General features: G+C 40.7%; 2 protein-coding genes across 4 annotated transcripts; both read left to right on the top strand.

Annotated features, from left to right (window-relative positions):
- Nucleotides 1-960: 960 nt before the first annotated feature.
- Nucleotides 961-4251, top strand: LOC133906730 (uncharacterized). 3 transcript variants are annotated; one of them, XM_062348712.1, is made up of 3 exons: nucleotides 961-1074; nucleotides 2602-2873; nucleotides 3369-4251. In XM_062348712.1, the coding sequence occupies exons 2-3, from the start codon at nucleotides 2649-2651 to the stop codon at nucleotides 3783-3785; spliced, it is 642 nt and encodes a 213-aa protein (XP_062204696.1). In that variant the 5' UTR covers nucleotides 961-1074; nucleotides 2602-2648; the 3' UTR covers nucleotides 3786-4251. The 3 variants fall into 3 exon arrangements, with proteins under 3 accessions (XP_062204696.1, XP_062204693.1, XP_062204695.1); XM_062348709.1 differs by having other exon boundaries at nucleotides 2602-4237; XM_062348711.1 differs by having other exon boundaries at nucleotides 991-1074; nucleotides 2612-4239.
- Nucleotides 4252-6627: 2376 nt separating this feature from the next.
- LOC133906199 (chaperone protein ClpC2, chloroplastic-like) lies at nucleotides 6628-13241 on the top strand. The gene is made up of 10 exons (XM_062348019.1): nucleotides 6628-6788; nucleotides 7425-8006; nucleotides 9040-9155; nucleotides 9238-9360; nucleotides 9434-9619; nucleotides 10268-10483; nucleotides 10650-10867; nucleotides 11152-11227; nucleotides 11319-11408; nucleotides 11912-13241. Exons 2-10 carry the CDS (start codon nucleotides 7448-7450, stop codon nucleotides 13088-13090), a joined length of 2763 nt encoding a protein of 920 aa, XP_062204003.1. The 5' UTR covers nucleotides 6628-6788; nucleotides 7425-7447; the 3' UTR covers nucleotides 13091-13241.
- Nucleotides 13242-13554: the final 313 nt, after the last annotated feature.

The raw sequence follows: 13554 nt of genomic DNA, 5'->3' as shown, positions 1-13554 counted from the left end.
TGGGCTGGCTGCGGCCGGTTGCGAGGCTGCACACGCGCAGCTCTTCCTGTGGCGCGGCGCCAGTTGTGCGGATGAGGAGAAGGCCGTCTCGCGACTCCAAAGGCTCGTGCAGCACCGGACCAGGCGGGAAGCACGCGCCGGCGCGGAGCGGCCTCGCGGCGGCGGCGGTGTGCGCTACGGAGGTGTTCACCACGTGCATCACCTCCTTGTCGTCCGACGTCTCGACCAGGTGGCCGTGCAGATGGGTGGGGACGAAGCGGCCGGCGTGGCGGATGCGGAGACGGAAATGTTCAATTGCTCCAAGGATTAACCGACTCGGACTCCAAGCCTAACGGACTGACGTACAAGGAAGTAAGTACAACTCGGACTCTCCTCACTCAACTCAGGGGCGGCATGAGAATAAAACCAGCCGGTGTTTTCTTAGAAAATTCGAGTTCCTAACTCTTTCCGTCCATGCATGGAATCGGCCCAAACCGAAACGGAGGAAATTGGTTCGGCGTAGAACGAAACGAGGAGATGAGTGAGCGAAGGTTGCCACCTAAAGAGGGAGAAATATTGAGACTTTTTATGGTCGGGAAAAGAATTCTAAAATTTATAATGTCAAATAATATCTATAAAATTCTAGGAAAATAAAATAATATTTTAGAGAAAATTAGAAAACGTAAAACTTTAGTGATTTGTGAGTTGAACACGTGTGTTCAATGGAAAAGCGCGCACACCTAAGTGAGGCTTTAGAGTCTCTGCAAAACTCTTGCATACATGACACATTTCAACAAATATGACGAAACCATGTCAAGACACTCCGACAATGTCAAGAATTTGTGGAAAGTGGACCCGAAATACGTATGATTTAGGGGAAAAAATTCCTGCCTCGTCGGTTACAAAAAAGTTCCTTTTGTGAGGGTCCACATGTGAACCCTAAATAAGCCAAGGTCCAAACAACAAAGAGTAGATACCACAACCAGGGGTTTAAAAGTTAAAACTGCTTCAGAAGAGGGAGGGAGGAGGAGGGAGAAAGAATCAAAGAAGCAGAGCAAAAGGGGTTGGCCACTTCTCCAAGAGCGCCAGATTCAGGTAGCTATTATTTTCTCCCCCTTTCCTCTTCATTTCATAATCATCCACCAATCTGTATGTTTTCCCCATCTTTCTGCCAATTTTATCTGTTTCCAGGAAAGATTGTGTTGTTGCAGCGGTTTTCTTTGAGTTTTCAGTTCTTTTTCTCCCCGTTTGTTTCTCGATTGCTAGAGGCATAATATTTTGATTATCTGTGCGATTCATGCTCAAATCGAGAACGCTGCTTGTAGAGTTCTTGGATCCTCTTTGGACATTCATAGCTTCTGTACACATATGTTTTCCGTTTCTTTGGTTCAGTTGGAACCAATTCAGTTGGTTCCGACAGCGCTGAAGCCGAATAGGTTATCACTGAGAGAAGCTACACTAGTTTAACCACAAGAGGTTTGCTATAATGCGAGGAATTTCTGCTTTCTGGTGTAACTCTGAAACTCTCGGGGATTATTGGGTGATAAGAATTTGGTTCAACATTAGGCATTAGCAATTCTATCGTTTGCTTTTTGGGTTACCAAGAGAGTAATTTGGGCGTCTTATTTGGATACAGTAGTCACTAAAAACCACTTGGAATATTCAATTTCCAGATGTTTATAATTTTCATATTTCTAGTTACGAGCTATCTGCATCGTTGCGTATACGAACTGACAAATCTGAACAGAAAGCATAATGTCAACATTTACATGTAAACTGAAAAGAAATTTCTTGGCATATCACTATCTCACCTTCCGTGCTCTGACCATTTCTGGACCCACATTGCAAGGCTGTCATTATGTGAGTGGACTTGTATGCTTGAAGTATTGTGAGAACTGATGACACAAGGCATATGACTGTTTCCTTGACTAGAGCCTCAGGTTGATTTTTAGTGGTCCATTGTTGGAATTCCTTTTGATGAACTTATCTGACTAATAAAAATGGTGCAATTGTTTTGTTGCCTTGCTGGGGTGCCTGTTCTTGTTTATTTAAATATTGAAAACAACATCCACACACTGTTCCCTCATTGCATGGATTAGCTAGTTCTTAGGGCACTTCATTAATGGGAGTAGGTTCCTTTTCTATATAAAAACCAACATGTAGCTGAAGTGGTTAAAAAAAGCAGTGTTGTTTAGGAAATGGAGCAGGCATAAAATCCTGGTCAATTTAGACAAAATGCCTTTGAATAATAAACAACTACGTAGTTGTACTTTCTCTGTGATGCTTTTCAGAATATTCAAATATGAAAAAAAGATGAATTATATCATGCATGCTGATGTGAATTGCAAAGTCTTGTTCTATTTTAGTCACTTATTTATCATACGAGAACATACTAGTTTGTTTAGTTCCCATACTGCCCATTTCATTTGACAATATTAATTGCTTGTATAGCATCAACATCACAATACTGATAGATGTTTCAATCAAATATTTATGGTTTGCTTACAGTTTGTCAACAATACCTTGTTCTAATTGGTGTTGCTATCATTTTCTTCTTGTGTGCTTGTAAATCTCACAAAATATGTTGTGTTTGCCGTTTTCCCAATAACAATTCTTATTCAGTCATTACTAGGTCAAAGCAATCTTAAGGTGGTTCAAAATACAATGCGATGAAGGGCAGCAAGGGGACCCATGATCTTGATGGTTCTGAACTTGACAACAAAACAATTTCACTTCATGATCAGTTCTCTACACAGCTATCATTATCTAGCTCCAATGATGTGATCATGAACAGGAAGGATGCTGCAACTTCTCTGGGTACTGACAAGGAGATTCCATCAGCCATCCCTCATTGGCCATTGAAGAGTGTTAAGCAGGATGCCACTGAGGAGGAGGTAATTAAATGGAGGCTACAAATGAATGGTTTTCCCTTTATTCTTTCAGATTCGGAGTGTGGTGATTCTTCATATGATAGCTCTCTCAGTGAACAGTCATCTATAATCAGTAGCCCATGTGTGTCATTCACAATACATTCAGATACTCAGTCTGAGGATCTTGACAGAACAGATATCTGGGTCTCTTCTTTAGACCTTGATGCCGAGGACTCCGCCTTGCTTCCGGACAAGGAACAATTTATGGATATCTTTAGTTCTGACTTCCCGAGCCCTTCTTTCAGTACAGTCAGAAGCCTTCAATTTTGTCCTTCCAGTTCTAGTCCAGGAACATCACAGCGGGAAAAAGCCAATGACTCTGATGAACCAATATTTTGGCCATTAGAGCGCGCTTCCTATAACAGTCCTGAATTTGACAAATTTCTGAGTGTGTCGCCACGTAGAAACACAATGGATATCGGGTATGCTGAAGTTCACCATTTAAATCCAATCTTGCAGAGGCTCCACAAGAACAAACTATCTTCAGGCAAGAAAAACATTGAGCCACGTCGAGGTACTGTCAGTTTGGATGCAAAAGGAACCAGAGCCTCCCAAGATAAGATTCAGAAGGCGGCTTCAGTTCCCTCCAGGTTGAGCAGGACAATAAAAGCATCCTCCAAGCACCAGCAAGTGAGCAACTTTGAGAAAAAAAGGCCACCTCATTTGAAAATTGGCACTCCAGGAAAGGTCAGATCTCCGCAATTGTGGGCAGATAATCTGCCTCGTCGAGAGATTGAAGCAGGCAACATCCAAAATGTAGCGGATAAGAAGAGTCCGATAGAAGAGTTGATCGGATTGGATGAGTTTGATGGCCATGAAGGCATCAGCTCGGATTCGTCAGACTACCAATTTAGTCTCTGGTTATCTCCAAGATAGTTGGCCTGTGCAATCAGCCTAATGTAAGCATGCATCTACCATTAGCCTTCTGCATAGGTTCGTCTATCTCCATAGGTCTGTAGCAACCAGCAGCTTGCTGTACCATGCCGCCCTAGGTTGCAGTTTTAAGTATCTGTGTTTTGGCATTTCTGTGAGGCCAAAGGCAAGGTCTTTTGTACACCGGCTGATACGTTGTTTTGAAACCGGCGATTTAGGACTGTTGTCTGATACTGGTTTCAGATCAAATTTTGGCAGTGATCAGATAGTTTTCGCTCCCTTTTTTTTTTTTTGCTTCCTTACCGGAGCTTTCCTTTCAAAGTTTGCAAAGATGTATGGTTGCATCTGCAGTACAATTGGCACTTGTATTCTTCAGCGCTTTGTCGCGTGATGCGTTGCTTGTCGGGCCGAGAACTATTTGGAAGGTAGCAAAATTTTTGTTCAGGTTCGGTGTAATTGATTCAGATGACAACAAAAGTTTGAAAGCTGTCGCTGCCATAGTAGAAGTGCACACAACAAAATCTTTTTGTGGCTTAGCTGATCTCAGAACTGATGGCCTCTGACTCTGAGGCTGGCGCCGACATGAGCAAAATCTCCACCTCAACACTGTCGATGAGAAGATTTTTCCCCATGTCACCTGCCAATCACCATTAAATTATGACAAAAACCTGGAAGAACACTTATAAAATGATAAAAGATCAAAAAAGGAAAAAAATAATATAAACCTTGATAATTTCGTATATTTCTGCATGTCTGAATGGATTGATGCTTACAGTTTAGCAAAGGAAAGTATCTTGTACAATTCCTCTTTTTGGGTGATAACAGTGGGTAGTTTGTATATAACTTATTTAATGGATCAGATTTGAACATAACCCCACTTCGACATGCTGGACCGAACATAGCAAACATGGAGAATTCATAATTTCAATATGTGTTCCGCACACTGATGGGAGTGAAGATTTTGAACATACACATTTCGGCAAGCTCACAAGAGTCACGAAGGCGTCTGACATGGGTTCAACATTCTCAGGGTGGCAGTGCTGAGAGTACCCTTGCTCAAATATAAAGCTCAATAGCCAATCCAAGTAAAAACAATGGGAGACACCTAATAAGATTTTTTTAGATAAAACAGTAGGATGGTCTCCTGCTGGTTATATATTTATATTTTACAAATAGACAAAGGATGTACAAGATTAAGCAACATCGAAAGTTAAAAAGGAAAAATGAGCTCTTACAAAGATGGTAGCCATTAGGTGTGAAAACAGGAAGGATATTTCCCGCCCGCCCGACTACTTGAAGGCTTGCGAAGCAAATACGAGATGACTGGTATCCGTGTCCGATACTATTTAACACTATCCGTATCCGACTCTGGACTAAAAAAAATATAAGATATGATACAGGACGACTGATATCTGTCCGAAGTAACCGAATATTAGGTGTTACGAGAAAACCTATTATGATTTCACTTAAAAACATGATAATATATGGATAGATTGCCATACATATATAGACAGATAATACAGAATAATCGTGTGTTTCACATCTCACTGATCACTCTCTTTATGCTTCACTTTGATTGCACCCCTATAATGTTTAATGTGATATGTGGGAATGCAAATGAAGTGTTTTTTTAATCTATCTGATTATCCGCTCAGACTCCGACTTTAAGAAAAAAAATGTAGTTTAAGATACAGGATGAAGAAATAATTATTCGGCACTATCTGTGTCTGACTTCAAGTCCGAAAAAAATAGAACATGATATAAGATGAGTTGTATCCGTCTGTATCCGATTCGTTTTCACCCCTAATAGCCATTCTTTGAAACGAGGACAGTATCTAGTCTTTGCTATGTGGATAACCATGGTGAATTCATGAATAAACATTGCTTTACAATCAGCAACTGTTGGGTCAATTTTCTCGAAAATCCAGTCATTTCTCACTGAATGCATCTAAAAGACTTGAGATGAGCTATGGATATGACCCCTCCTTTCTTCATATTTCTTGTATGAGAACATTAACTTGTACCGAAGTTGTCAGTATCGTGATAGTAGGTAATATTTTTGTTTGATGGGATGAGATAGTAGAAACACAATTCTATCAAAAATATAAAAATTCACATATTTTTATATAAATTTGAATATTTGAAGATGTTATTATATATTATTATAGTGTTTAATTAATTTTCAGTTGCACTTATTCGCATCCCATTCGATCCTACCTCGAGGATCACGATCTTATGAACCGTATCCTGTCTCGGGAACTCTGATTTTTATCACTTGAATTTAAGAAAGAACGAAAATAGCTGCATTTCAATAGTGTGGCCTCCTTTCTTATATCCCTGGAAGAAGACGTGGCTGCCCGCTGGTGGGCCAAAAATCGTCAATACTACTGTTTTCCATCAACATTTTGCATGAAAGCAACTGCTGATTATATTTATGACAACAACAACAAACAACAATAACCTTTGGCTCAAATAAATTAGAGTAGACTAGATATAAGATTTACAAAATCCAACTAAAAAGATGATAAAAAATAATAATAATAAATATACTAATAATAGTAAAAAAATAACAGTACAAAAAGATAAGTTATGTTTCTAATACGCGAATTGCTAACTTTCGTAAACCTCTATTCATATATTTCATATATAGTTTTTGAAGTATTCCATTCTTTCAAACCTCTACTTGATTCTGTTCTCACGTCGGCCAAAAAAATCTGTTACCCCAATAAAAATATCTGCCACGGTGCATGGCAAGAAGAAACTTGGTTACATGTCAAAAATTTCTTATCCTCAGAAATATATGAACAGAGAAAATGGAAAAAAAAAAACAAAGGAAACAAACAAAAGGCAGAATCAGGAGTCTGGACCAAAGCAAGAGGAAGGGAGAAAGCAATCTCTTGTTCTCTGTCTGGTTGGGCACTCGGCCAAGCCAGCGGCCCCCTTATCTCCAGGGACCAGGGGAGGACACACCAACGCACCGCCCTTCCCTCCTCTCTCTCCTCGGAGGTGAGTGCCGTGCCCCCGGCTGTTCAGTCTCTCTCTCTGAATTCTTCGTTCTTGGGTCGGGTAATATCTTGTTCAGGGCTGAGAGCTCGATCTCTTGTCAAAGCTTCGCGTTCTTGGATGGATGGATGGATGGATTAGGAATCGCATTTTGTCGGTGGACTGTGATCCTTGGCCGTGGAGTCCCTAGATTATTTTGGGGGGAATCTTGATTTTTTTTCCTGTTTTGGTTCTGGATAAGTGGCATGGTTGATCTCTCTCCATCGTTAGTTATAATTGATACCAATGCGAGGTTGTAATTCGTCGATCAATAAATGGAGCTCATGGATGTGATCTTTTCTTTCTGGGAACGGAACTTCTTTCTGTGGGCCCTCAAATCCCAATTTTTCTTCCTGGTATCGATGCCCCAATCCATCCTGCAGATTGCTTCGCTAGGAAGCGGAGTACTAGCACAATTTATTTTCCAATTTTAGCACAACTTTTTTTCCAGTCGGTTTTGAGGTTTTAACTGGATGGAAAGCAAGATGTCGAGGATTGGCTTGTACTGTTTTGTGCATAATTAGATTTGACCCATTGTCTTTATCTGAAAATTTTGGAGGATTGATTCTAACTAATACTGAACTATTGGTCTTGGCACAGATTAAGGGACGGTAACTCTCATCATGGCAGGGACCTTACTCCAGTCAGTTGCCCTTGGAACAACATTTGGGGGTCGCATAAGCACTCAATGCTGGCGGTCCCATGGCACCAGGAGGCCTCCCTCTATGTTGGCGATGTCGCTTAGCCGTCCTGTTAGGATGTCTGCATTTGTTGGTCTAAGATCAATACATAGCTTCTCAGCCGCACCAGTGTCGAATGCTAGATCAACAGTTGCATCTTACAGATCATCTCAGCGGACAAAGCGTTCTCGTTTTGTTACTAGGGCGATGTTTGAGAGGTTCACAGAGAAAGCTATTAAGGTCATCATGCTTTCCCAAGAAGAAGCAAGGCGCCTGGGCCACAACTTTGTTGGAACCGAGCAAATTCTCTTGGGTCTGGTTGGAGAGGGCACTGGCATTGCTGCAAAGGTACTCAAGTCTATGGGTATAAATCTCAAGGATGCACGTGTGGAAGTGGAAAAGATCATTGGGAGGGGCAATGGCTTTGTTGCTGTCGAAATACCATTCACACCACGTGCAAAACGTGTTTTGGAGCTTTCATTAGAGGAAGCTCGCCAACTAGGTACCCTAATCAAGACTTCTTGTGAAACCTATTCTGTCTTGTTGTCTTATTACTTCCTATTCTGTCTAGTTCACTACTAGCATTAAGACAGTAGAAGGAATCACCAACTTGGTTTTCTGATTGAGGTTCTTGTGATACCCTTTTGTCTTATTTTGTACTTCCTAAATTCACTACTACCATTAAAACGTAATTGAAGGATATCTTGCATCTCCGTAGCCCAAAATTTTGTGCGGTTTTGACATAGCTACCAATGCACCTTCGCTTAAAAGTATTCAGTACAAGAATTTGTTTGTTGGCTTGACTGAGTTATCTAAACTGGTCATTCTCAACTGATATAAGAGGGATCCTGTGTTTGATAATGTACAATTAATTAATATTTTTGTTTGAAGCTGCATTTATCTTTTTGCTCATCATGCCACTCTTTGGAGGATTGAAGTAGAAGTCTCCAATGTGTACAATAAGGCATCATAACCTGTAAAGATTCCACTTGTTGCGGTGTTATTTTTCTATATTTATCAAAGAAACTTTCATGGTAACACCACAAAGATTGCAAGCAGGAAAATAAAATTGTATCGACCTATCCTAATGACAGGTGGCTGCAATCCCTATTTATCAGCCTCTCACTGGATATCACCTCCTAACTTACACATTTGTATCATTAAGCTAATTTTCCCTTTTAACAATAAAGGTATTAACTTGTGATAGAACTATAGATGTATACTTTCTTCATTATCTTGGTTTGTTTACTATAAAGAAATCTATTGTTGTCCACTTGTAGTAATTATGTAAACCCTTCACACCCTGCATTCTCGTCTGTTATGGCGGATTTGCTGCACATTTACAGAAAACACAAGTTATCTTGTTCTTCAACAAAATATATGTAGTTCCTATGATGTACTATCTTTAGCACCTTCAGTATCATTTCCTTCTATTTATGATACTGTGGACATGCGACACACTTGATTTTCTCATTGCATTTTGGAAAATTCCTTGGAAGTTTTTGTCCCCCAGCACTAAATACTTGCCTTTCCAGGACACAATTATATTGGATCTGAGCACTTGCTTCTTGGACTGCTTCGTGAGGGTGAAGGTGTGGCGGCTCGTGTACTTGAGAGTCTCGGAGCTGACCCCAGCAATATCCGTACACAGGTAAATTAAATCTGAAGTTGTCTTTTTGAAATGCAAGTTTTGTTTATTTATTTAGCTTCTTTTCAATTTCATTGACCACTAGGTTATCCGAATGATTGGTGAGACCACGGAAGCTGTTGGTGCTGGAGTTGGAGGAGGGAGCAGTGGTAATAAGATGCCAACACTTGAGGAGTATGGAACTAATTTAACAAAACTAGCAGAGGAGGTAATATTTCTGACTTAATGCAATAGAAGAAGCTCAATTGCTGAAATTAATGTGAATTTTACCTTGTCTGTAGGGGAAGCTAGATCCTGTTGTTGGAAGGCAACCACAGATTGAGCGTGTCGTACAAATTTTAGGCAGACGAACAAAGAACAATCCCTGCTTGATTGGAGAGCCTGGTGTTGGAAAGACTGCGATTGCTGAAGGGCTTGCTCAACGCATTTCTACTGGTGATGTACCTGAAACGATAGAAGGGAAGAAGGTAACAATTTTTTGCTTAATTTAGAAGTAAATATGTCACTATTAATATTAATTTCTATCATTTAATTCTGTGACTTGTGTGAACATATAAGTTTAAGAATGAACATTTGTTCTTGTGTATTTCTGCCATGATGTGTATGGTATATTTATGCTGTTCTATTTCTACATGGGTGATGGGCATATGCGCATTCATATGTTGCTATTTATTCCCTTTTACATTAGTAGTCTCATACTTCGATGGGCATTTAACTATATAATCACAATTCAATGATTGAAGAGTCTGCTCAATAGTTCAAGTCACATTAGCACCCATATTTTATGTAAGCATTAATGGAATTACAGAGTTTTCCTGCTAGTGTATCTCTCATGCTTCTAATCATCTACGTTGACCCACATGCTAACAAAGCAAATTAGGGAAGATTGTAACGCTTATACTTCTTTGGATGCACTAAATCAGCATTGTAAGTGATTAACCTCAAGGAGGAGAAACTGTCTTATGGTTCATTGGCAATTTTGTTGACATGCAAAAGTAGTTGTTACGGATCCCAGAAGAATGTATACATGGGAAATTATCAATACCATACTTGTCAATTTTCTGTTGTGTTATAATGAAACGATGGAAACTTCGTCTAACTGATTTACCACACAGGTCATTACCCTTGATATGGGACTTCTTGTGGCTGGTACAAAATACCGTGGAGAATTTGAAGAAAGATTAAAGAAGCTGATGGAAGAAATCAAGCAAAGTGACGAGATAATCCTCTTTATTGATGAAGTCCACACCCTGATAGGAGCAGGAGCTGCCGAAGGTGCAATTGATGCTGCTAATATTTTGAAGCCAGCATTAGCAAGAGGTGAATTACAGGTATGTAGATGTAGATGAAATTACATGGTTTTATGTTGTGGTTAATAATCTGTTGTCCTTTCTTATTAAATATGTCCGGTGTTTTCTTACCATTCTAGCTGGGCTTTTGGATGCTCTTCGCTTGTTCTAAGAATTCTTATAGTTTGTTTTTTGTGCTTAATTTCAGTGCATTGGTGCAACTACGCTTGATGAATATAGAAAGCATATTGAGAAAGACCCAGCTTTAGAAAGGCGTTTCCAACCTGTAAAAGTGCCAGAGCCAACAGTCGACGAAACGATAGAAATTCTCAGAGGACTTCGGGAACGATATGAGATTCATCACAAACTTCGTTACACTGATGAAGCTTTGATTTCAGCTGCGAAACTATCTTATCAATACATCAGGTCTGTGACTGTAAATAAGAAAATGTCACATCACTTATCAAGTTATCATATGAAAACTACTAAAAAAATAAAAGAAAGGGCATAGTATATGTGTTGTTAATGTAGTTCTTGCTGATAGGTAAACATCTTTGGCTTATGAAATGTGAATTGGAAAGTAATCTGAAACCTTAGCTAATGATTTCAGAAAAATGACTGCATTTCTTATCTGAATACTAACATCCATAATATACTTTTTGCTACTAATTGTATCCTTACCATCATCTGACAACATAATTTGTTTCCAGTGATCGTTTCCTCCCAGATAAAGCAATTGACTTGATTGATGAAGCAGGTTCCCGTGTTAGGCTGCAGCATGCACAGGTAAAAGTATCGCAAGTCATATACTTCCATTTGTTTGGTTGCATAATTGTTACATGCCCTAAACAATATTTCAATGGAACCATTGTTGCAGGTTCCTGAAGAAGCTAGAGAGCTAGACAAGGAGCTCAAACAAATCACAAAACAGAAAAACGAAGCTGTTCGCAGCCAGGATTTTGAAAAGGTAACTGATTGGATGAATCACTAGATTTTGACATCTCTTGCAAGTTTGTGGAGCAACTTTTAGTGTTACAAGACCTCCTGTCAGATCATATTAATCTAGAATTTCCATCCACCATAACTACCTTGTAGAAAATAATCACCTATGAAGTTGGAAGATGACAAATAATTTGTATATGTTCAATGATTTATTGGTAAGCATCTATCTCATCCTCATTCGATTTGTGGACACTGATACAGGAATTCCTGAACATTTCATCAATGTTCTTATTTGAAGCAGTCCAGTTTTGGATAGAACAAAATGACAGTTCTTTTTTTCAAAAACACACAATTCTTTATTTAAAAAATAATTCCATACTTTTGGTATTTACTAGCTATCATTGAAAGTAAAACCTTCGTGAATATGCGTTTGCCTTCACTCTTCCTTTCTTCCTGTGCATCTGTTTATTCAATTCTTTGCACCACCTTTCAATGCAGATCTTCACTCATAGTTAATTTGTTTTTTAGGCTGGAGAGCTGCGAGACCGTGAAATGGAATTGAAGGCCCAGATAACAGCCCTCATTGACAAGAGCAAGGAGGTGAGCAAAGCAGAGGCTGAGTCTGGAGAGACAGGACCACTGGTCAATGAAGCAGATATCCAGCACATAGTATCGTCATGGACTGGCATCCCAGTGGAGAAAGTTTCCAGCGACGAATCTGATAAGCTTCTTAAGATGGAAGAGACTTTGCATAAGCGTGTCGTTGGTCAAGATGAGGCTGTGGTTGCAATTAGTCGCTCCATCCGCCGTGCTCGTGTGGGCCTCAAGAATCCCAACAGGCCTATTGCGAGCTTTATTTTTGCAGGTCCCACTGGTGTTGGAAAATCAGAGCTTGCAAAAGCCCTTGCAGCCTATTACTTTGGCTCCAAGGAGGCTATGATCCGGCTTGATATGAGTGAATTCATGGAGAGGCACACAGTGTCGAAGCTGATCGGTTCACCTCCAGGATATGTTGGATACACTGAGGGTGGCCAGCTAACTGAGGCAGTTCGACGGCGACCATACACAGTGGTGCTCTTCGATGAGATTGAGAAGGCGCATCCGGATGTCTTCAACATGATGCTCCAGATTATGGAAGATGGGAGGTTGACCGACAGCAAGGGAAGGACAGTAAACTTTAAGAACACGCTCCTGATCATGACCTCGAACGTTGGGAGCAGTGTCATCGAGAAGGGTGGGCGGAAGATTGGTTTCGACCTCGACTATGACGTTAAAGACAGCAGCTACAGCAGGATCAAGAGCCTGGTCGTCGAGGAGATGAAGCAGTACTTCCGCCCGGAATTCCTCAATCGCCTTGACGAGATGATCGTCTTCAGGCAGCTCACCAAACTCGAGGTCAAGGAGATTGCGGACATCATGCTGCAGGAGGTCTTCGACAGGTTGAAGGCCAAGGACATCAAGCTGCAGGTCACCGAGAGGTTCAAGGAGCGGGTGGTGGACGAAGGCTACAACCCCAGCTATGGTGCACGGCCGCTGAGGCGGGCGATCATGAGGCTGCTGGAGGACAGCCTAGCGGAGAAGATGCTTTCCGGGGAGGTCAAGGAGGGTGACTCCGCCATTGTGGATGTGGACTCGAAGGGGCAGGTCATCGTGCTCAACGGCCAGGGCGACCTACCTGAGCTCTCAACTCCGGCTGTCACCGTTTAGCTCGTACAGGGAAGAAGATAAATAGCAGTTTTCCCCTTCCAATACATTATCATGTAGTTAACGTATAACTGTGTATATGTAGTGATATAGTCGAAGGAGAAACCGTTGCTGACTTTAATTTTGTTTTCAAATTCAAGTATTTTTGTCTCAACAGTATCATTAACGGCCAGCATCTTGTCCTTCAGCGTCAGGCCGGTGCGGTACCCACGGGCTGCTAAAGACTCCTGACGCATGTTCACCGGGAATTAGAACGCGTCCAGCACCTAGAAAGATTTGGATTTCACTACAAACATCATCGGATATACGAGAGAATACTGAAGGAGCGTAAAATCCGTTGTCCATTCACAAGAGACTGTGGGTACAAACTGAATGGACAATGGGTATTCAATAATAATAAACACTGAATTGTACAAGAGGCTTTCTTTTGCGTTAAACTTTGAATTAGTGGATTAATAATGGAGCTA

This window comes from Phragmites australis, chromosome 23 (assembly GCF_958298935.1).
Source record: "Phragmites australis chromosome 23, lpPhrAust1.1, whole genome shotgun sequence".
Lineage (NCBI taxonomy): Eukaryota > Viridiplantae > Streptophyta > Magnoliopsida > Poales > Poaceae > Phragmites > Phragmites australis.
Note: the sequence above shows the minus strand (reverse complement) of the source record. Positions and strands in the feature narration are given on the sequence as shown.